Source organism: Eupeodes corollae, chromosome 2, assembly GCF_945859685.1.
Source record: "Eupeodes corollae chromosome 2, idEupCoro1.1, whole genome shotgun sequence".
Lineage (NCBI taxonomy): Eukaryota > Metazoa > Arthropoda > Insecta > Diptera > Syrphidae > Eupeodes > Eupeodes corollae.
Window position 1 is genome coordinate 26,607,566 of NC_079148.1, and position 25,737 is coordinate 26,633,302.

Sequence of the window (25,737 nt, forward strand, 5' to 3'; positions counted from 1 at the left end):
AACACTCTTTTCTTAAGTTGATACGAACTATGGAAAAAGTTTGTCACTGGGATTTAAAGGGAGCTGTAACCTTTTAACAGATATTGGAAAATCAGTTGGTATCATCGGGATCTGAGCAACATGTGCGAGCTGACCGACCGCGGGACCCGGAATGATACTTGCTACAATCACATTATCTCTCAATTTTTTGATCAATAGTCTTGTACCATTACACGTATTGGGAGGGCTTAAATTTCTTAAAAGCATAACAGGCGTACTTATTTTTAATTTTAGCTCATGAGGTGGCAAGCCAGCAGGATTGAGGGAATTTAAAAATGTCTGTGGGTAGTGCACTGTATTTTGGATGTTGCACACGGTGTCAACAGATTTGTAACATTTAAAATCACCTGGCAGCACACCTTTCTTTCGAGGTTTTTCTATCAGTGTATATTATAAATTAATATATGTTAATGATGTTAAGTTGTTTCCAAGGTCGTTAAAATGTTTTTTTGTTAATAACAATTTTGTTTACCTCATTTACTGAGTTGTTTCTATGTGACAATATCGCTCTCGAACAGAACCAATAGAAATTTCTTACTGTAAGATCGTTGAATTCGGGATAGATTGTGTCTACAAGAATTTCTAGGTTGTGAACAGTTTAAGCCGATTCAATATCCAACAGAACTTGGGAGCTGTTTGCAATTGGAGTAGTAAATTTTCCGTCTCCTTATTTAATTATATTATATTTTCATCGATTTCAAGGCCGCATATGACAGCATATACAGGGACGAGCTGTATAGAGCCATGTCTAGTTTTGGCATCCCTGCCAAACTCGTCCGTTTGTGCCGGGTGACCATTGAGAATTCACGCTGTTCCATAAAGGTTGGAAACAACTTAACAAAACCTTTCGATATCAAAAAAGGTTTTAGACAAGGTGATGCGCTGTCATGTGATTTTTTTAACATCGTGCTTGAAGGAATAGTGCAGAGCTCACACGTCAACACTAGAGGCACTATCTTTCAAAAGTCTGTCCAAGCACTAGCACATGCTGATGACATTGACATAATCGGAAAAACTCAGCGTGATGTCAATAGGGCTTTTGTGAGTATTGAGGCAGAAGCGGCAAAGATGCGTTTAACGGTTAATGAGGGCAAAACAAAGTACATGCTGTCGTCAAAAAAGGACATACAACACCGACGTCTTGGTCAAAACGTCACCATCGACAGACGTAACTTTGAGGTAGTCAAGGACTTGGTCTACCTAAGCTCCGCTGTAAACGCAGTAAACAACACCAACGCTGAGATCAAACGCAGAATAACTCTTGCTAACCGCTGTTTCTTTGGACTAAGAAAGCAATTGAGTGGTAAAGTCCTCTCTCGAGGGACCAAAGTGTTGCTATACAAGACACTTATCATCCCCGTCCTGCTATACGGTACAGAAGCATGGACCATGACAAAAGCGGATTAAAACATCTTGGGTCGCTTCGAGAGAAAAGTTTTTCGTGTGACCTACGGTCCCGTATGCATCGAAGGGAAGTGGAGGAGAAGATGGAACGACTAGCTGTAGGGGCTGTAAAGTGACGTAGACTTCGCCAGAAGGGTAAAAGTCCAACGACTAAGATGGCTGGGTCACGTAGAGCGCATGGAAACCAATGCCGGAAAGTCTACGAATCCGCACCCACAGGACAGCGCAGTAGAGGAAGACCACGGATCAGGTTGCGCTCACAAGTGGAAGGTGACCTCACTCAACTTGGAGCGCGAAACTGGAGACACCTAGCTAGGGACCGAGCTAGATGGAGAAGTTTGTTGTGTGAGGCCCTAGTTCACACAAGACAGTAGCGCCGCCTTAAGTAAGTTCTGTGAAATTACTACCGCGGTTATTGCATAAATATACTCCCATATTCATGCGCAAATTGAGAGTTTTAATTAATATCGACAAAGGTGATGATTTGAGGCACGCTTTAATAACGTCGGCACGTGTACCTTTTGTAGAGTATAGCGAAAGTCTCCATCGAAAACTAAAGTTGTCCCACCCATCATATTGCATGAGTTTCTTATATCTTTTAATGTGCGGTCCACTGCTTCTGCATGAGCTAAATGGCTCATGGTGCACTGATCCCAAATAACCAGTTACGTGTCCTGTAAAATTTTTACAGATTGAACATACAGACTGTTGATGTAAAGAAACAGCCAACGGCAATTTAAACGTAGAGTTAGCCGTTTTCCCATTATTTAATAGGGTTGCAGCAATTCCTGACGATGCCACTGTCAGTGCTTTTCTTCCGGGTAATCGTCCTTTTGACAATACTAAATTGGCAAGAAAGGTTTTACCTGTGCCACCGGGCGCTTCCAAAGTAAAATAGTTGACCACTGTTATTTTCCACATTTTCTATACATACACTGCCAATCACTAGGATGAGGACACATATTTTTCAACCGATTTTCGGTCCGATACCTGTTGGAATTTGTTTAACCCGGAAAATTTTACTACATGAGAGTAGGTACATATTTTCTTAAAACAAAGTGATACAATTATAGGGTTAATTAGAAAAGACCGTTGGAATTTCCCTACATTAATGAATGAGCTACCTAAAAAGGATATAAAAAAGTGAGTCACTAGGATGAGGCCATTGCGAATATTTCGTTGTAGAAGTTCAAATCAGCAATTTTTTTTTCAAAATTTGGGTTACAATATTTAAGAACGTTTTACAAATAACAATTTTTATTAAATTTCAACTACAAATGGGTTCCTGAAAGACGTTGACAGTAGCAGAAAGAGGACAAATCGATGCTTTCAAGGAAATGGGACTCTCAAGCCGAGAAATAGCAAGGAAGCTGAACAGAAGTAAGACAGTTGTAAACAACTATCTTGCTGATCCTCAAAACTATGGAAAAAACCAAAAAGGACGCACAGCCCAAGCAACAACATCCCGAGAAAAGCGGTTAATTTTACGTATTGCTTCAAATTCTACTCAATCAGCTACTAAAATAAGGTCCAAAAGCGGAGTATCAGCCAGTATTTCGACAGTCCGAAGGATAATAAGAAAAGATGGTACTATCCAGAGAAGAAAACTCAAAAAGAAACCTGTTTTAAAGCAAGTACACAAGGAGCTGCGAATGAATTTTGGAACAGAACATGTCTCTTGCAGCAGTCAATGGAAACGCATCGTCTTTTCGGATGAAAAAAAGTTTAGCCTTGACGGCCCCGATGGTTACAACTTTTATTTCCATGATTTAAGAAAAGAGGAACTAATTTTGGGAAGACATCACAGCCGTACATCAGGTGTTATGGTGTGGGGAGCTATCACCTACTATGGCAAAATCGAATTGGAGTTTCTTTCTCTAACAATGAACGGAAACAGCTACAAATACTTGTTGGAACGCTCATTTCCGAAGATGAAAAATATTTTTGGAACTCTGCCTTGGATTTTCCAACAAGATAATGCCCCCATCCACACTTCCAGGGTTGTCAAAAGCTGGATTTTATCAGAAAACGTAGAGCTTTTGCCATGGCCACCCTATTCACCGGACTTGAACATAATCGAAAACGTATGGGCATGGCTATCTCGAAAAGTTTATGAAGGCGGTAGACAATTTGAAGACAAGGACTCCTTAATTGAAGCTATCCGTGATGCCTGGGACGAGATTTCACTTGACTATTTAAAAAAACTTTATGATTCCATTCCAAACCGTCTAATAGAGGTCATATCGAAAAATGGGGGCATACTCATTATTAATTGAGAAAAACTTAATAAATAAATGTTTGAAAACCAACAATTGTAAACATTTCTTTCATTTTTTTGATATTTTATAAGATTTTTCATGTGGCCTCATCCAAGTGACGCACTTTTTCATACTGTTTTTAAGTAGCTCTTTAATTAATGTAGGGAAATTCCAACTGTTTTTTCTATTTAACCCCTTAATTTTATTACTTTTTTTAAAGAAAATATCTACCTACTCAAATGTAGTAAATTTTTATTGGTACGAAATTTCCAGCAGGTATAAAGAACGAAAATCGGTTGAAAAATATGTGGCCTCATCCTAGTGATTGGCAGTGTATATATACATATATTCTATAATTGCGATGAAAGACATTTTATGCCAAATTTTGTACACCTTCGGTTGGTTTTAATAGGAACTTCTATAAATTTCTTTAGTAATCTAATACCAAATATAGCCTATGTTACTCAGTGATAATGTAGCTTTCTAATGAAACAAAAAATTATTAAAATCGGTCCAGTAAATTTTGAGAATATAAAAATACAAATCATTCCTCTTTATAATATTATTGTAGATATAAAAAATTGTGTTGATTTTTTGAACAATTTAAAAAAAATGCGAATTCACATATTTTATAAAGAATTAGTTTTCACTCTCCTCCATGTGGAACGTGTTGGGTTCTTGTGGATTGCGAATATATAACGAGTGTTTTGTTGGTTTAGAATATTTTCTTTTATTAAAACTTATTTTAAACATTGGTTTCTATTTGAATATGTACAATGAAACATTTTGAGAATTTTCTACAAGCAAAGCTACAACAATTATATATAAGCAAGGCATAAGACTAGAAAACTTTTATTCGTTTCTCGTTTTGTATAATCCCAGAAAAATTCATTTAATCTCTTTTTCAATCATTTTTGTAAATTTTATTCGTTATTAAAAAAGATTAAAATTTTATAAGGTAGTATTACCTGTTTTTTGACTATCAGCATGAATTAGCTCTACCTTTAACAAGTTTAAAATCTAATCAATATAAAGGTATCTTCTATACCATCCGCATTACCCATCTTAAGTTTTCCATTAATGTTACTTTATCAAATCGATCTTCTTTTTTTTGGAATTCCATGAGATCATAATTCAATATAAAAATTAATTGCTTTCTTAAAATAGAGGCGTTTTTTTAACGTGTTCGATACAAAATCGATAAAAAGAAGCAATAATCGATAAAGGGTTTAATTACTTTATTCGTCCATCCCGGTATTTTATATGCTTGATGTGTGGATATTTCATTTTCCTTTCCTCGTAAAATTTCTACATTTATAGAAGATTGATGATAAATTATAAAACTATGAATTCTTCTAGAAACCTTAAGTATAAATTTCAATGGCATACCATTGTTTCTTGTTCTTTGAAATATTTTAAAACTTACTTTTCCCTTAAACAATAAAAAATAATCATAATTTATCTTTGAAAATGTGAATAATCATTATTATCTGAAGTACAAATTCTACTTCCGCGAAAATATGTTTATCAATTGTTATAAAATACGAGTAAAATGTTTCGACTTCCTCAATTAATGATATTTATCGTGTTAAAGTTCGCATAAAAATTAAGATATATTATCTTTTATAAATAGCACCAGAGTCAGTGTTATAAGATAATAAAATTACCAACCTTTGCGTAGAACTTAAAGACTACTAAAGGGCATTAAATCTTTATTCTTAACCGTCATGGTTAGTTGTTGATCAGGGCCGTATCTAAATAGGTACTAAAGAGAAAATATAAATAGGTTAGTTTTAAGGTAGAAGATGTTTTATGTTTCCAATAAAAAGCTAAGTTTTGGATAGACCACTATTTGGGCAGCTATTCATTTTGAAGTAAAAATACTTGAATATTAGACTCTTCAGAAACTCAATGAAATTATTAAAACTCAATGTAAAAAGTGATGAAAATTTAGCACATTTTGCAGTTTTTCTATGAAAGTTTTTAGACCATGATATTTCTTGAAGAGGTGATCACAATTGTCCGACGATACCTTGAGACCTAACTCCTTAAGACGTTTTACTCTTGAGACTTAACACCTTAAGATGTTTTATTCTTTCGCCACGTAAAAGATAAGGTTAATGACTTTAAAGATGGATTTAGTAAAATGAAATTTTGACATTTCTCGACGTTTCAAGATCCCTAGAGTCGAAATAAAAGATTTTTAGAAAGATGTCTGTGCAATGTGCCTGCGTGTGTATGTACGTTCGTACGTCCGTACGTCCGTATGTTCGCGACGGTTTGTTCGTCGTTCATAGCTCAAGAACCAGCAGAGCTATTGACTTCAAATAAATGTTGTAATACGGATAATATTGCGGAAAGATGCAGGAAGGGCTCTCAGTTTAAAAAAAGGTAAACATTTTGGTTAAACCTAAATATATCACGAACCAATGACACTAGAGACTTCAATTAAATTCTATATTATATATTGTAATACAAAACAAATATATTTTAAGTTTTTTTATAAATCGAAAAAAAAACTTGTTAAAAAAATGTGTCACCTCAAAAATTTAACGATTAAGAAATGATTTCATCTCCAAAACAATTTTGTGCAACGAAAAATAACGTTTTTAACATCTGGTAAAATTTTGAGAAAAATCAAATTGACAGTTTTTCTATAAAAAATAGAATCCTAAAAAAAAACAGTATTCAAAGTTGGTAAAAATTGAATTTCGACCCAAATATCTTTTCAAAAATTTAAGTTAATGGCTTCTAACTTATCTAAACATATAAAAAATATTGTTTTGAATATTTGGAAAAATTTGGAGAAAAATCGAATTGACGGTTTTTTTACAAAAAATATAAAACCTAAACAATGAAATTAATAAAAGTTGGTAAAAATTGATTTTCGACTCAAATAATTTTTCAAAAGTTTAAGAAATTGGCTTTAAACTAATTTATTTTTTTTTTTAAATATTATTGTCAACATTCAGTAACCTTTTGAGAAAAATCGAATTGACAGTTTTCTTACAAAAAATTAAAAACCTAAAAAAAAATAACAAAAGTTTTTAAAAATGTATTCTTGACTCAAATATCTTTTCAAAAACCTGAGATTGTGGCTTCCAATTAATTTTAACTTAGAAGAAATATTGTTTTTAACATTCTGAAAAAAATTGAGAAAAATCGAATTGACAGTTTTTTTTACAAAAAATAAAAACATTAAAAATAAACAATACTTAAACTTGGTAAAAATTTACTTTTGACTTAAATAGCTTTTCAAAAATTAAAAATATTGGCTTCAAACTTATTTTATTTCACAGAAAATGTTGTTTCAGTAACATTTTTTTTATAAAAATCCAACAGTCCGGTTTTTTTATAAAAAATACCAAAATTGGTAAAAATTTGTTTTCTACTAAACATTTATTTAATAAAACTAGATTTCGAAACTAAACTATTTCATTATATGAAATTTTTAAGAATAATTCAACTGACAACTTTTAAGCCAACACGAAAACCTACAAACTTTTAAGCAAGACAAATAAATCGACAGACGCAATGGGAAGCTATCAGTGTGGGTCGCATCCCAGATTCTTTTTTGTTAATGGTACGAACATTTAAATTTGACATGCATTTTAAATCCGTTTTGACGACATGAATTTTGACAACCTTAACAAAATTAGATATATAATGAATTCAATATTTTTAGAGGGGGCGGCAACGCTGACTTATACATTCACAAAGTGCGGCCCTGTTTCTTAAACTTTCCATATGAATGGTTTTTTCTAACCATAAATTTTCTCGAACATCTCAAGAGTGCACCTCATGTGTCCACCATAAAGATTATAAAAACCAATGAAGAATTTCCGTAGAAGAAACGAGTGAAAATCTAAAAACAAAACACTGAAGAATAAAATAGTAGAAAAAAAGTGATAAATTTGAATAAATGTTTCTAGTAGTTTGTACGACTATGTCTCTAATGTAGTAGACACTCTTAAACTAAGCAAAAGCAAACCAATATAACGACAACGGCAACGGAGTTTTCTTAACCGAAACGTGCCACTAAAGATTCTCACGTCGCAAATTTATGGAATTTTATTGCCATATTATCGCGCAACCGATTTTTATTCCAAGTAAAAAGGATACGATGCACATAAAGAATACATCATCATCGTTCTTATAGGCGACTACCTTGACGTCGCCATATCATCATCGTTGCGTTGCGTTGAGCTGTGGACATCAGCAGCGGGAACCATCATCATCTTTTTAGCTATAGCCTCCGACTTCTGTTCTGAGTGTTCATTTCAGGCCGCTTTGGCACATTTTCAATTTGAAAACAAAACAATATAATAAACGATTGTGAAATCGGTGGCTTAAAAAGCCTTTTAGTATGCAATGCACGCGTGTTTGAAATTCCAAATTTTGTTGCTCAATTCGCTGGATAGCAACGCTTGGTAAAGATTCTTGGTATTTTTCTGAGTTTGCTTCTTTTATTTTTATAATAAGCCAATAAGCTAATGGAGTCTTAAGAATTTATATTAATTATGCTAATTGAGAGGTATAATAACAAAAAGAATAGAAATACCTAACTTACAACTTAAATACCATAAAATTGAGTTATTAAAAACCATAAAAGGGTAGATTCGAATATACAAAGTAGCCGATTTGTATTTTTGATGGAAGGTTCGTTAAGGTTTTTATAAGCAAATGTTGTGCATACGTATGCTTAATAATAAAGATGGAAATTGTGATAAGTTCTAAAAATACTTTATAACAATGTTAACAATAAATTTTACAGGTTTTATAGGTACATTCAAAATAAAATATGTTAAAGCAGTACCGATGTTCCAAGACATGGTAATAAACATGACCAAAATACTTAAGTTATTTTTGCTTATAAGCAATATGGCGAGTGATTTGAGTGATAATGGGTTTTAAATTTTTAAGAATTTTTTCAAGGCCATTGTTGCTTGTTGAAAGGTTAAGGTTCAAGAGCTGCTTAAAAGTGAGTTCTCACACTGGTTGTCAAAAGGATTTGCAATTTACTAAAGATTTTTGAATTCTGCTCTGTTTGGGTAGTAAACACTTCCTAAAATATTTTTGTTTTAAACTTAAAGAAAAGTTTTTAAATAATTTAAAAATGTGTTTTTAAAGTTGGCAACACTACTTTAACTGGCTGCTATTTTGTCAGCTGTCAAGTGATTTATGTTTACTTTGTTTTGACATTTCAACACGAATAGACTCAAGCCTGAACAAAGCTTCCAAACTGTGGATATTCATTTTGTCATTTTAAAAATTCTGGTTCTGTTCGTAATACGTTACGCATCAACTTTGTTTAGCGATGAAGTTCACTTTTAGTTGAATGCAGACGGCAATAAACAAAACGGCGTTATTTGGAGTAATGACAATCCCAAACTGTACTTTGAGACACCATTATATCCACAAAAATTGGCTTTTTGGTGTGCTTTATGGGTTGGTCACTGACGTTTTCGCTGCGACTTTAAAAAGACGGCGCAACATTTTACACAGCTTGTTCTACATTTGATTTATTGAAGAAAACGTTTGGTAGACACAATTTTACTAACGTGAGATTTGACGTTTATTAAATGTTTTATGTAGCTAGTCTACGCCGATAATCTGTAAACAACATTAACCTTGTTATTGTCATTATACGGCAACAAATTTCAGAAGAAGTCATTGAAAATAAGAGCTTTAGAAAAATCTGGCCGTACAGGTACAACAGAGTAAAAACTTTAAGGAATTTTGGTCTAGCGTACGTAAACTGAGTGGATTGCACCGAGGTATGAAGATTGGTGTAGAAGCTCAGACTTTAGCAGCACATTTCTATCTATTGTCGGCTGATGAGCATCTTCATACCTTCAGCTACGCAATGAAAGACTTTTATGAGTCTGAATTGGACGCGCCGATATCTTTAGGAGAATTGGAGGCAACTCTTTTGCGAATGAAAAACAACAAAGCTGAAGGTATTGATGGTATCCCAGTTGAATTTCTCAAAAACAGCAATGACCAGCTTAAAACGTATATCGTTAATTTTTTAAATCTTCTCTACAACAATGCTTACTTGCCTACGACTTTTTAAAAAGCCCTCATATTCCCGATATTTAAAAAAGGTGATGTTATGCAGCCCGAAAACTATAGAGGAATCTCAATACTCGATTCTATAAAAAAGCTATTTGCGGGAAGTCTTTATAGAAGACTTTCGAACTGGATAGAAAGAACAAACAGTTTAAGTATATTTCAAGCGGGATTTCGTTCTAGAATTTCCACAATGGATCACATTTTTGCCTTAACCTGCATTGCTAGAAAATATACTGAGAAAAATAAGAGACTATATGTATGCTTTGTTGGTTTTAAAGCCGCATTTGATACCGTCAACAGACAGGCTCTGATTTATAAGCTGGAGAGGCTTGGAGTGTCTCGGAAGTTTCTGATGCTTTATAACAATTTCTTGTCGTCATCTAGTGCAGCGGTTTGGGATGGTTACAATTTGTCAGAGTGTTTTGAGACGTCAGCATGTGTCCCTCAGGGATGTACTCTAAGCCCCCTTTTTTCGCGCTTTTTATCGATGATATCTCTGAAATGCTTCCTTGAGGTGTTATGTTCGCTGGAACTCTCATCAAAGTTCTTCTCTACGCTGATCTACAAATAGCTGACAACTCCTTTACTCTTCAACTCCAAATTAATCGTCTGGATGAATACTGTAAAACTTGGGATCTCCACATCAATGTCCAAAAAATAAAAGTTATGATTTTTGAGAGCCGACATAGAAGGGTGAAGGGTCAATAATTGACAGATTGACATAATACGTGAATTCAGGTACCTTGGAGTTTTATTTACATTGAACTTAAACTTTGGCAAGCATGCAAAGGATAAAAGCACTGAAGTTAAGCTGGCGCTAAATATCTTGCAGAAAAGGTTCTTTGCTAACCAAAAAATTGACCGTTCAACAAAATATCAAGTTTTTAGTGCTACAGTGAACACTTGCATGTGCTATGGGGTGCAAGCCTTTGGTGTTACGCCCTTCGAAGAATTTGATGCTGTTCAAAGATTTTTTTTCAAACAAATATTTCGGTTACCGAATTCAGCACCAACCTATGCAATACACGTGGAATCTGGCTTACCACCCATCTACATAGGGAGTGGCATCAGTTGGCCCTGTCCAATGACCTTTCTCTGTCATTAACATAGGCGAACGTTTTCGAATGGCACAATATACTTACATCGATTATTGCTAAGACCGATGAAAGGATATATGATCAGCACCTAACCAGAGCTCAACCTCGAGGTTATTCTACAATAACCTTAACCATCAAATTCTAACTAAGAATAGCTATTTCAACATTAAGTACTCGTCTGAGGCTATAAGCACCATTTTCAGAGCAAGATTAGAAATTCTTAATCTGAATTACATCCCTCATAGAACTGATCTTCAGCAGACTTGTGATTGAGAATGTGATGATGTTTACCACTTCATTGCCATTTACCCTATACCACAAGAAATTCGGCGCTTGTATTTTCAAGAAAGTTTGATATCACTCAATAACTCAATGAAATATTTATTAAATGGTGGTCGTGGTTGGTCTAATTTATACAAATTTTGCAAACGCGCTTTAGATTATCGGAATAGTTTTTGATAATTGTATTGTCTTAATATTTCTTCAAATTATTACATTTTATGTGGCAAATCATTAAAATTGCAAAAACTTTAGGGTTATCGCTTTTTTGTATCATTATTCATGATAAATGTCATATCCGGCAGACGGCAGATAGCCATGTCCGTATTCTTAAGATTATAATCGTATCAACATTGAATCTAAAAAATAAAGAATTTATCTATCTATCTATCCTTCGATTTTTTGAAATTCGAAAAAACACGTTTATAAGGCTTTTTGAGACTATCTAAACTAATGAAGTACTAATAAAATTCATGACGGTTGTTCAAATCAGTTAAAATATTCATATTATTTCATACAATTTTCGAAAAAAACTTGAAAAGTTGTTAAATTTCATCTGTTTTACAAAAGCGCTAAACCTTTTTTTCTAAAATGGTTTTCAACAGAAAAAGGCAAAACGGTTTAAAAGTAAGTTTTGTTCTTGTAACGAATCTGTTGTCAAAGCAATTCTATTACATCAAGTTTTTGAAATATATTAAAAAATATAAAATTAATGATGAAAACGTTGATTTTGGAATCTTGAACAAATAGTTAAAATTAGACCCAATACTATCCGAAACTATTAAGGTATCAAATTCGAGTTTTACTCGAAAATTCATATACATACATTTATGACACTTGTAAGTAATGAAAATTTCCAGAAACTAAGTAAGATACTAAAATGCTTTAAATAGTATCTAAAAGCGAAATATTGGTTCTTTTCAAAATCATCATACAGTTTATTGTTAAGACTTGCTTACTTAAGGTGGCACTGCAGTCCTGTGCGAACTAGGGCCTCACCCTCTAGCTCGGTCCGTAGCTAGATGTCTCCAGTTTCGCGCTCCAAGTTGGGTGAGGTCACCTTCCACTTGAGCGCGTCACCTGATCCGCGGTCTTCCTCTACTGCGCTGTCCTGTGGGTGCGGATTCGAAGACTTTCCGGGCCGGAGCATTGGTTTCCAAGCGCTCTACGTGACCCAGCCATCTTAGTCGTTGGACTTTTACCCTTCTGGCTAAGTCTTCGTCGCTATACAGCCCGTACAGCTCGTTGTTCTATCTTCTCCTAACCTCCCCTTCGATGCATACGGGACCGTAGATCACACGAAGAACTTTACTCTCGAAGCGACCCAAGGTGCTTTCATCCGCTTTTGTCATGGTCCATGCTTCTGCACCGTATAGCAGGACAGGGATGATAAGGGTCTTATATAGCAACACTTTGGTCCCTCGAGAGAGGACTTTACCACTGAAAACAGCGGTTAGCAAGAGTTATTCTAAGTTTGATCTCAGCGCTGGTGTTGTTTTCTGCGTTTACAACGGAGCATAGGTAGACAAAGTCCTTGACTACCTCAAAGTTACGTCTGTCGGTTGTGACGTTTTGACCAAGACGTCGGTGTTGTATGTCCTTATTAGACGACAGCATGTACTTTGTTTTGCCCTCATTAACAATTAAACCCATTTTTGCCGCCTCTGCCTCAATACTCACAAAAGCCCCATTGACATCACGCTGAGTTCTTCCAATTATGTCAATGTCATCAGCATATGCCAGTAATTGGATAGACTTTTGAAAGATAGTGCCTCTAGTGTTGACGTGTGAGCTCTGCACTATTCTTTCAAGCACGATGTTAAAAAAATCACATGATAGCGCATCACCTTGTCTAAAACCTTTTTTGACATCGAAAGGTTCTGTTAAGTTGTTTCCAACCTTTATGGAGCAGCGTGAATTCTCCATGGTCATCCTGCACAAACAGACGAGTTTGGCAGGGATGCCAAAACTAGACATGGCTTTATATAGCTCGTCCCTGTAGATGCTGTCATATGTGGCCTTGAAATCGATGAAAAGATGGTGGCTGTCGATTTGGTGTTCATGGGTTTTTTCCAGGATCTGCAGTAATGTGAATATTTGATCAACTGTGGACTTTCCTGGTCTAAAACCACACTGATAAGGACCTATCAGGTTGTTGACGATGCTTTAGACGTTCACATATTACGGCAGAGAAGATTTTATAGGCGATGTTAAGTAGACTGATTTCTCTATAGTTGGTGCAGTTTAGAGGGTGTCCTTTTTTTAGGATCGGGCAAACAATACTGAGGTTTAATTCATCGGGCTTGCTTTCTTACGACCATATCTTACAGATAAGTTGGTGCATGCTCCTAACCAACTTATCTCCAGCTGCTCGGCATTCAAGCTCTAGCGATTTATTAGATTTTAGCTTAGACATGGAAATCTTTACTTCGTCTAAGTCGGGAGTATGGGATTGTTGGCTTTCATCGTCCATGTTCAATGGATCATCATCCTGCCTGACAGCGGAATTCGGTTCGTCGTCGTCGTTATAAAATCTGCAGAAGTGGTCCTTCCATATCCTCAGCATTAACTGCTGTTCCACTATGATGTTTACACTTTCGTCTTTGCAGCCTTCGGTGCTAGGTTTATGTACCTGTGAATTTCGTTTCACCTGTTTATATAACTTTCGAACTCCATTCCTGCTTTTAAACCTCTCAACATCTTCCACCGCACGCTTCTCATGCTCTCTTTTTTTCCTTCTGAGAAGTCTGCGTTCCTCTCTCGACTCTTCTGCTCATACAGCTCATGAGCAGCTCTCGTCCTTTTATGCAGCGCCGCTTTGCGTGCCTGTTGTTTGGCTGCATTTGCCTGCCGACAATCCTCATCAAACCAGGGGTTCCTTGTTGGTGGCTGTTTGAAACCCAGCACATCAGAGGCGGCTTCTCTGATTGCATCTTGGCACTGTTGCCACTGGTTTTCGATACATTGTGTTGGCGGCAGAGAACTTCTAGAGAGGTTACTTGTAATTTTATTGTTAAGAGATGTTTGGAATTATGCCTTTGTTGTTTTTAGTATTTCTATCTAATTCTAATTCTAATTCTTTAAAAAATTATTGTTTTGTTGAACAAAATCCGCCCACCATTGCTATTAAAAGTCAATAGGGCGTTAATTTCACTGATTCCTTTCTACAATCACTATCAGTTAGTGGTATAAATTTTGATTGCTGTAAACTGGTGAAATGATAGACTAGAAATTCAACATTTTTCAGAAAGGGCAGGGGCGTAACTTGAACACTATGTAACAGCTAAATTTCGACTTAAATAGCTCTTAAAAAAGGCTTGCCATTACCTTAAATAATAGTTCATTCTAACAGACCTTAAAATCTATGAAATTTCCCTTCAAAAAATCACATCAACGTCTTTTGCATAACACTTTGGTCTCGCAATCACCTTCTAAAACATGCGCCCCCATTCATATAACCCAAAAAGAGTCAGATCAAAATAAAAGAAAAAAAAATGCAAGTTAAAAATAATAAACTTGCGGTTAAGCCCTGCATGTTGTTTATACCTTAACATTGCCTCCATCCTATTAAGAAATTCCACAACCACCGCAGAATATTGTCTGGGGCCGAACGTTGGGGACTTTCGCAAAAAATCACCTGAAAAAATGAACTATGTCGCCATCACCATCACCATCATTGACAAGTGAAGTGATTGTCATGCGAATATTGTGTTTCAGTGTCAAATTTCCAACGTTATTTTCCCAGTTACTTATTGATTTTTTGTATTTTATTTTTAAGGAATGTATCTTAAGTTGTTGTTAGCATAGTTGACGTCTAGAATGCGGATTTTTTTTTGTTAGAAGACCTTAACTGTCAAATATACTATAGCACTTGATAGATTAGAGTAGATACATTGAATATTGTGCATTATATACCAGCAAGCAAGTTTTTCCATATTTGGAGAAGTCTCACCACTTCCGGACGCAATCTACGAGTATCTATTTTCGCCATCGAACAATTTAATAACAACAAATACTCATGAGAATTAATCATTAAGAATAGAGGTAGACTGAAATAACAACAACAACAATAATAAATCTTATAATGACCAGCATAACTACTATGGCTACTCCTATATAGCACTCCACATGGTTAGGTGCTCAAGGTAATTTCGCACTATACTTAGACTTAGGTAAGGTAAGGTACACGTACTTCTTTGTTATGTCTCATAATATAAGTGAAGGCCGTCATCGATTTTATATACTTCTTATACAAAAAAAAAAAACTATAAGCACCAGTTAAGGTCATGAAAGTGATCTTGTAAGTGTCCACTTGAGAAGAGTGTCTTGTCTGTATGTTCGGAATGGCCTAAAGAAGTATGGACATATTGGACATACTCAACTCATTCTCTTGTCATCGTCCATCGAATGGATATAGAATTACATTATATTGCATGTCATTTTTGTTATATCCATACACATCTATGTACATATTTAGCTACCTAACTACGTGAGGTGTATGTTCCTGTCAGAATTGGCAACTTATCAATGATTCTCTGGCGAATTAGAAATTTATGAATCATTTTCTTTAGTGCTATTTTTTTTTGGAATAAAGACAGAGTACGAGGAGCTTCGGTTCTGAAGTCCAGTAAATTTTGAGTTTTACTACCATTTGGAATTCTTGCACATAATATTGTTACCAAAAATTTCTAATGGGAAAAAGTGACCTCCTTTATTAATTAATTTGGCAAACTTTCCTTTTGAACTATAGTAGATAATGTCTTATGAATAAATGTTTACTTTCACTGCGAACGCACCCTTAACTAAACAACTAAACTGTCAATGTCAAAATATTGAGGTAAATGGTTTCTCTAAACTCTAACGTAGTAACGAACCCAAGACTTTTAGATGCAAGTTCTGGGTTTTTAATAATAAAGGATTAATTTTCGTCGTATTTTCAGCGAAATATTTTCAATTTTAAAAATCTATATACATATGTAATTAAATGTAGAACAATAATGCGAAATTCATTTTTCAAAACCATTTCATTCAAACGATGCAGATGAACGTTTGTTTTTCTATCCAATTTTGGAGTTGGACCCTTCCATTTGCGATTACGCAACGATTCTGCAGGGCTTAAATTATCCGAGGATTGTTATTTTAAACCTTTGATTTGAGATATCTCCCTAAAAGTAAGTCGCAAGGAACAAGGTCTCATCATCATCATACGACAATACACCGGAGCAGTGCCTTAACTGTGCCACTTAGATTAAAAAAATACCGCGCTCGCTAAAAAGGCACACCAAACCGTCGTTTGTAAACAATGTTAACCTTTTTGGTGGCATTCTCTAGAGTTGTTGGGCCACCAATACTACTTAATAAAATTGTTCCAGATGAGTTGCGTGACCGGCCCATCACTTAGTTGTCTAATATTAAAATGAGTTAAAAAAGCTCGACGCGCAGTTGACAAGGATTAATCGCACTTCAAATATAGGTTCACCGCAAACGTGCACTGCGCTAACTATCAGTGACTTATGGCAACTGACAATTTCACAAATCCTGCAAATTCCTAGCTCAACCAGCTATAGTGTTTCGATAGTCGCAATTAAAAGTTGAACATTTTTCAAGGCACAACCTTTACAATTTTTTTGTTGGAAGTATCCGTGACGTGATAAAATTGAATTTTAAAACAGTGTGTAGAGCTGACTTTGACAATTCCTCCAAGTGTAGTAATTACTTTTGGATCCAGAATATTAATATGATTATGAAAAGTGTTTCCTTTTTTTAACTATCCAATGAGATTTGGCATACAATTATAGGTCCCCTCTATTCCTGACATTATTCGAATATAGAAAAGAAATGGTAATACGTGTTACTCCCAAGGAATTGGTAATTCACAAGCCTTAGAACTCCAGTTTCTATTAATCTAATATTAATCGATAATAATGACAACAATATTATTTAAAAGATAAAAGTTTATTTAAAAGATAAAAGTGGCTTAATTTAAAATTTTGAAAAGATATTTGAGTCGAAAATCAATTTTTACGAAATTTTATTAATTTTGTTGCTTAAGTTTCTATTTTTTGTAAAAAAAGCTGTCAATTCGATTTTTCCCAAAATTTTACGAATGTTGAAAACAATATTTCTTACTAGCTGACCCGTCAGACTTCGTACTGCCTCAATCGATAAATAAAAGACCTACACTTTTGTATAAATTAATTTTAAAACAACCGTATTGAATAAAAAGCATTTTTTTAATGAAGCATGAAGTTTTATTATTGTTTTCGACACATCCTGTTGCTTGCTTAAAACAAAATAGTTTTTTTTTTAAATACGGGCTATTTATAAGGTTTAAATTTGTATTAACAGACACACACTGTTATGATACAGTTTGTTAAACAAATTAAAGCTTTCTCTTAAACTATATTTTTTGTTTTGTTTTCCGACACACGAACTCGCGACGTATAATTGTCCATGCGCGAAACAGGGAAACTCCAAGTTGATTCCGCAAACTTCTAAAGACTGCCCTTGCAATTTATTTATTGTCATCGCAAAGGCCAGAAAATCGTAAGCGTTTAAAATCGAATGGTAGATCCGTTGGAATCATCGGTAATGGCGGGATCAAGACATTCTCTCCTTTGTATTTAGCACTTATGATTGTTACCTCAGTGACGTTATTCATCGGCTTTTTCACAGCCAGTCTTGTTTCATTGCATAGTCGAGGAGCATAATGACAACTGATCCTACTTAAGGTGATAATCCAGGCAATTCCTGTAAATTTAAAAACTCCGTGTGATAGTTGACAACGTCATCCTGGTTCAAAACGGTGTCGACTGATTTTAAGGAAACCAACTGTCCTGGAAGAAAATTGTGAATGGTCTCATTTAGCCCCTCGACATCTTTATTTTTCGCTGCAAATATTGATCGTTTACCCAGCCAATTATGGTTATTGAACTTTTGCGCTATATCTGGGAAAAAAGCTGAATAAGCTCCTCTTTGGAATTTGTGATGTGACAGAAATCTGTGGGTAATGGGACGAATCCGGTCGAGTTGACCATTGCAACTTTATTATTTCCAATATTTAACCACTGCTTCGCAAACACATTTGCAGTTCCATCATTATGCAAAAATACTTGAATGTTAGTTGTTAAGTGGAGTGGCTTTACTTACTGCCACAAATTCGATGATTTTAGGCATGCATTTGGTTCATCAGCAACAGTTGATTGGGTAATAACTGGAAAAGTATGACGAAAATCATCTGACAACAGAATCACGAAGATCTTTCAATGTTCTGTCCAGCGCCTCCAGTGACCTCTTAAGGGCCATTGTGCATTCATCTCAAACAATTAACTTGCATACCTGTAGGATCTCGGCCATTGCGCTATTTTTGGCGATGTTGCAAATTGGTGTTTCGGTGATTTGCTGTTCAATGGTAATTTCAAGGCAATATGCGCAGTTCGTCCGCCTTCTAGCAGAGTCGCAGCTATTACAGATAAAGCCAACGCTAGATCAACTTCATCTCGCGATCTGATTCTCGCCAAAGCAATGAAATTAAGAACGTTTTTCCGGTTCCTCTGGGTCATTCAGGAAATAAATTCGTACACAATAAAGTGTGGTACACAATTCATTGTTGTTGATTTAATTGTGGAATTTGTACAAAATGTTTCGGCCAATACATCAATGTCGTACTGTTGTTCCCTTTGCAACTCGTGGTTTAATGCATCGTGCATAAAACGATTGGGTGCTGTCATTGAATAGCATTAAAATAGCATCATTGAATATTGAATAGCAATTAAGTTAAAATTGCATCTAGAAAACGTTTGTATGGGAAATAGAAAAAGGCTTTTTTTAAGGTTTTCCCGGAAATTATTCGATTTTTTCTTGCCTTTTAAACTTTCCCTAGACCACCACGAACATTTGAAGACTTAGATAAGATAAATCCGTTCAGCCGTTCTGGAGTTTTAGTGAGATTAACGAACAGCGATTCATGTTTATATATAGATAAGGTAAAATTAGCTGGAAGCCATAATCTCAAATTTTTGAAAGGATATTTGAGTCGAAAATCAATTTTTACCAACTTTGAGTAATGTTTTTTTAGGTTTTTATTTTTTATAAACAAAACCGTCAATTCGATTTTTCTCAAAAATCCTATTATTCAAAACGTTATTTTTGGTTGAACAAAATTGTTTTGGAGATTCAAGTCTCTTGCGTTTTTGGCTCATTAGATATTTAGGGTTAACCAAAATGCTCACCTATTTTTTAAACTGCTATGGTAAAAAAACCAGCCACGCAATTTTCTTGAGAGCCCTTTCTGCATCTTTCTGCTTTATTATGTGTAGAACAAAATTCATTTGAAGTCGATATCTCTCCTGCACGCACGCACAGACATCTTTCTTAAAATCTTTTATTTCGACTCTAGGGATCTTGAAACGTCGAGAAATGTCAAAACTTTCAATTTGACAAATCGGACCCATTACAATAACTTCTCATGGGAAGCTAACTAAATTGAAAAGGTTTGCAAAAGCTAGTTATTAGCTCATACGTCAGTAGAAGGAGGCCTTTACGCCGAATGCTGAAAATTTCAGTCCATATTTTCTTCAAAATTAATATTTAAAAAACATTGCATTTTTTTATAAATAAAACTAACTTGATTATACTGTACATCTACATAAATATTTAAGCCTCAAACTAAAAGTCGACTCCCTTTTCTTAAAGAATTATGGAGTCTGGATGAAAAATCTTGGAGCCTTATGCTCTTAATTACTTAGTTGTTTTTTTTTCAGCGTTTCTATATTGAACTAGTTTGGTTCATTAAACTAGCGACCTTTCATAAATAAAACAAAAGTCCTAAAAAAAACATCAATATCCTCTGCACGCTACGTATAGCCCCATACATAATTAAGAATCAAATTTATTATTGACTTCTATCTTTGAGAGACTTTAAACAAAGGAAAACACTGCAAATAATCAAAAAATTGGAATCTGACCTCTTAATAAGAATTGAAACAAAAACAAGAAAAATATATAAAGAGAGAAAGAGAGAAAGAACAAAAAAACAAAACCATCCACAAGAGGGACCTAGATCAGAAATCAAGCTTCGATCTTGTTATCCAGGCCTTGAACAACCATTGTAATAATGTGCGGTTCATTGGCATGGATATTGAATGTACAATTATTATATAGAAATAAAAAAAAATAAACAAACCGCCATAGGATCGATTCACCGCAAAAACAACAATTCCTATGGCTTGACTTTATACTGTATACGAGTATGTGTATGTTAACCTAACTCTTAACCGTTAGCCTGAGATCACGCGCCTTCTATTAATATTATCATCATGACTTCCTCATTGAGTAATTGATTGCCGCAAAAGAGCTCACTCAGTTGATAGTGAATCTTTGTGGAACTCTTCACCACCACGATCCACGCCGCCGACCAATGCTATGGAGCTCTAGAGAGAATCAGAGAATCAGTTGTTTCTGTTTGGAATGGAAGCTTTGAAGAAGGTGAACCCATTCTTCTATACCTAGCACGGGTGCGGTTTTTAATTGCATGAGCTATGTGCGCGTCCGCGGACCGGTTAACAACTTTGTATATAGTTCAAGTCCAATATAAGAGAGGCATCTCCTTCTCCATCTCTATATTGGAAGCAAGAAGGCTTCATCGGCAGCTCGACGAGGGTCGGTCAGCATCAGCGTGCAACGAGCTGCAGTCTTTTTTCCCTAAGACATCACCAAGCGAGATTATGCATACAGCGCTATACTATAAAATAGTTGTTCTTCCCGGGGGCAACTCTAGGAAACTCTATCTCTTACACTGCCTTACAGTCGTATAAACATGTTTTTATAGTGTCCCCCATTGTAAAGAGAGGGGAAGATACTCGTATAACAGGGGTAAGAGAGTGCTCCTGGTGAAGGTTAACCTGATTCTTGAAATGTATTTCGCGGTTTAAGATCGAAGTGATAATATGATGTTGTGTGTGGATGAAGTTGCAAGTAGTTAAAAAATAAACCGCATGAATATGAGAGGTGAAGTCATACTCTTTTTCTAGGATCATGATGAAGATGAAGACTCGTCTTTTTGAACAATCAAAAAACCTGGTACCTACACGCTGCACATCGCATTCTCCTCATATACAATCATTGGTTCTGGTTGGCACAGTGAGTGGGTTTTTTTCTTAGGCTTATGGGTAAGAAGGGAATACTAAAGTGGGCTTACACTCCTTAAATCGTGCCTTGGAACAGGTGATTGTTTGAACGGATGTTCCTACTTGTAAAATGTGCATAGATGTTCTCTGGTCTCTGGTAGTGATGGTACTTGTTGCACAGTTGGATGTTAGGAATTTTCCTTTGTTGATTTTTGACACTGAATCGGATTAACCTCAATGTTGTTTCTTGATGGATTACAGTTGGGATTAGGTTTTGTAAGAATGTCCGCTTAACCCAGGAAATATACATTTTCTTTATAGTCAAGTGTTTTCTAAGAAATAATAATGTACGCAGTTAGATTACGACTAAAAATGTCATGCTGTTAAAGTTTGATCATATTTTGCAACACGTATATTTGGATTTCAGAAGTTTTCGAGTCAAATTTATTTTCGACAAACGTTGTTTAATATGAGATCAATGACTTCAAATTTAAATTCATGAGTTTTTTGGGATCAACCAAGGTTTAAGATCGGTTGAACTGCTTGGGGTACAATTTTACAAACGTGGTTTAATATTTAACTCGTAGTTAAGCTTGTTTCAAAGAACTGATTTCATGATAACTTAGGTTAAAATCAGTTTCACTTTCAACTTCCACAATCTTACTTACATATTTAAACCATAGTTTGGAAAATTAAACTCAACGTTTTCATTGGATTAAGAGAGGTTCAATCGAGGTTGAATAATAAAATTGACTTTGTTACATCTGTTTTACACCAACGAACATTGAACCATGTTTTAATCCCAGATGTTAAACCACCAAAATTTATGAGTTAAAGTTAGGTGATAAACCCTTTTTTAAATATTGAAACATTTAACCGATATTAAACCTTGGTTGAACTCCATCTTTTGGCTTAAATTTAGTTATTTTATATACTAAGTCATACATTTCGAAACTGTATGAGACTAAAGACGTAACCAAATTCTTTTTTTTTTCAATTAACAGGCCTACGTAAATGCCGTCAATAGTGGTGCCGAAAATATCGAAACCATCCTCTATTCTCCGGAAAGTCAAAAACAGTTAGTCCCAACTGGGCCACGAATTATCCAACAATCAACTAAAGGCCATAAAACAATCGATACAGAGGACATCCAACAACGATCTTTAGCTCAAGCCGATGGTACTTTGGTAACGGAAAAAAAGAATACAACTGAACACGAGGAAATATTTGACGAAGAACTTCCCGAAAAGGACGATAATTCTACGGGAAGCAAGGAGAAGATTTTTACCACCGTAAGCTTTATTCTTTGATATTTTTCAATACAAGTTTTTCACTAAAGAGTTTTTTTTTTAATTTGCTATCAGGAATCATCCCAAAGGTTCTTAAAGCAACGTGATGAACAAAACGTTGAATTTGTAGTCGATGGTAAAGTTGTAAGCAAAGAAATGCGTTACGCTGCTGAAACCGAACAAATGGAGCGTGATGGTGCTCCTGATCGACCTGGTGACTGGGATAGTTTATCGGCGAGAATTCGAAAAGCTAGACGAGCACCAAAGACTTTGTTGCAACAGCAAAAAGGTAATTCTAAATATTTATAACATTATTTCTTCAAAGCGAAAACTATGTCTAACCTATATTCTCGTCCTGTTGTAACTTTGATCTTACAGAGGCGGCTCTGCTATCTGATCGGAAGGACGCACTTACGAAACGACCTTTAGACTTTGATCGGGAAGAAGAGACGCGCAAAGGTGAGACCATGAAATGGCTGGAGTCTCATTTTGGCAGTGAATCAACAGCATCGAATGATTCTCGTGATGACTATCAGGAAATCGAGCCAACCAAGAAGACTTATTTCAATGTGACAATCAAATCCAATCCGACTACACCGCCAAACGTTATCCCGGTTAATCCTGGTCTTGTACATACTGCCGGCCAGCCTGCCAGAGTCATAATTGCAGATCATGACCCGTCATTAGAAAAGGGCAAGACTTATTTTCAAGGAATCTCTAATTGGGCTGATCGAAAAGAGTCTACGCCAAAGCATTTTGCGACGAAAGCATTTCGCGATGAGCTGAAGGGAACCTTAGACAGTCGGAATCGTATTAGACAAAGTGCTTCAAGGGAAGATCTCTCTTCCTACTATCCTAAGGAAAGTGCATCGAGAAATGAGACTTATGTTACCCGAGAAGATATCCTCCAGCAGAAAAGACAGTATAATTCCCGAAGTGATTTACGCTACCGCAGTAGCTCTCGGGAAGATCTGGTCGACATGAAGAATATTCGTTCGCAAAAAGAGGACCTTGGATATCTTAGTGGGTCGAGAACTGACGTGCGCTACCATAGACCCGACTCGAATGATGAAAACATAAGAAACTTAAAGAACGCAAAAAACGCTAGCTACCTTAAGCGGGAAGACTCAGGGTATGTAAAGGATTCTAGTGAAGATGTGACCTCTTCACATCTGCGATGTGATGGGGACGATGATGTTAAGATTGTTTCCGAGAAGTACCGCTCGGGAATTATGGTACAAGATGACTCAGCCTATGTTTCATCGCCGGCTTATTACAATGAAAATCGTCTTCCAAGGACCCCAGAACACGTTTTAGGATCTCGTTCTCCTGAAATAGTTGGCCACGATTCAACTTTGTCGCGACCAGCTGTTCCACAGCGAAGGCGGGGCACAGAGAAAAAAGTTCGACAGCAACCTTCTGTGCCAATTGCAGCCCCAGCATTTCACCACCGAGATGAACCACCTCCAGATTATTCACCACCTCCACAAAGCCGTTCCGCGTCTCCTGCACAAACCCGTTACAATGCACCACCGCCACCAGCTCTTTCGCCCTACAACGGCCCAGCTAATCTACCGACTGCCAACGGAGTTTCGTCACGGAAATCAAACCAACGCACACGATTCGCTTCTGAGTCATCATCGGCGAGCCAACAACAAATGCGTCCCTCAATGTCAACCCAAACCACACAGACATCCATGCCATCTGCCGGCGGTACCAACAACAAACAATCGTCGACTAAAGTCGGCCAGGCCATTGGAAACTCTTTTCGCAAGCTAGTCGGCAAAATACGTTCGGCCAGTGCTGAGCGAAAATTCCGAATGAAATCAAAAAGCAAAAGCCGCGACAAGTCTCCCATTAATGGTGGAACTCCATCGCCAAATGGTGGAAATATGTCCACCTATCAGCAATACAATGTTATCGATAGTCATATTGGAGGCGGTAATGGTGGTGGTGGTGGTGGACAGGCAGGCAGTAGTACTGTGACTACAACTTCCTCCACACAGCCATCGAACACACATCACAGTCACAGCCAGCTTCAGCAGCGCAACTCAGCGCCCATCAATCGAGAGTCGAGCGTCGTCAGTAGTTCGACAGCAGTTGGCCGAGACAGCAGGCCAAGTCAAACGGTTAATGGAAATCAATACGCTAATTCGGTAGAAAATAGACGTGGTTCATCGGATTTGGACGTAATGGGAAATCCCAAACAGCGATATTACCTGGGTGAAGACCCCTATGCCGGGAGTCTATTCGGAAAGGAGAACAAATACGATGCAGGAGCCGCAAGAAGAGCTCGAGAGTCCCGAGACACAATAGACTCCAACTATACACGGGGCGATAACAGTGGTCCAGTGACTGTAGCAGTAGCTACCATCCCACCCCCACCGTCAACCAGTCAATACCATCGATCACGACGTGCTGGCTCCTCCGATGAAAACCGGGAAATCTACGTGCAAAGGTGAGGCTTCTCGCACCCATTTTAACCATAAATTAATTACATTCCTTTGTGTTCTTACAACAACACAAACAAAAATAAATATCATTTAACTAATAGTGTTATAGCCAGCTTGAGTTGTGTGATCACAAGCCAGCCCGCTGCGCTGTGGTAAAAGTTTTGAAGGTCAGTGAGTATGCTAATAGGATGTTTGCTCGAAACGTAGTTAGGTAAACCTATTTACATTTTTTCCAACGCTAGTGTCGCGGTGCGTGTGATTGTGGTTTAATTTAGGCACGGGGGCTAAGGGACGAATGTCAACAGCGACAACAACGACAACAGAGACGTGCGCCATTTGGAGACATTGTTGACATTTTAATTGAACGACGTAGGTAATCGTAATCGTAAACGAGTTTGAACATTTTCGTCACACACAGAACACAGCCTACAGAAATGGTCTTGGCTTGGTCATCAGGTGCATTAATTTTATTGACTATTTTGGATGCGCAGCAGTAGTTACAGCTTAAAGCTAACATAGATTTTCGATGACTGATCGTCGTCGTTGATCGCGGTGATCGACCTATGTACGAATGTTCGATCAATGTAGTTAATTTAGAAAAATAGGTGTGCCTTATGTTGGTCATTTGTACGAGATTTGCGAGATTTGAAAGTCAGCATCAGCTCGCAGAAGCTACGTTATTTAGCTACAAATTGTTAACAAGTATAAAATAGACT

At 36.3% G+C, this 25,737-nt stretch overlaps 1 protein-coding gene across 4 annotated transcripts in view; it reads left to right on the forward strand.

The window, feature by feature from the left end:
- Nucleotides 1-25,737, forward strand: part of LOC129947460 (uncharacterized) — a 179,828-nt gene that overhangs the window by 149,594 nt on the left and 4,497 nt on the right. For all 4 annotated transcript variants that reach the window (XM_056058023.1, XM_056058020.1, XM_056058022.1 and 1 more), the window contains 3 exons: nucleotides 22,284-22,571; nucleotides 22,644-22,857; nucleotides 22,947-25,026. In XM_056058023.1, the coding sequence (XP_055913998.1) occupies nucleotides 22,284-22,571; nucleotides 22,644-22,857; nucleotides 22,947-25,026 (2,582 nt within the window). The remainder of the gene's footprint in view (nucleotides 1-22,283; nucleotides 22,572-22,643; nucleotides 22,858-22,946; nucleotides 25,027-25,737) is intronic.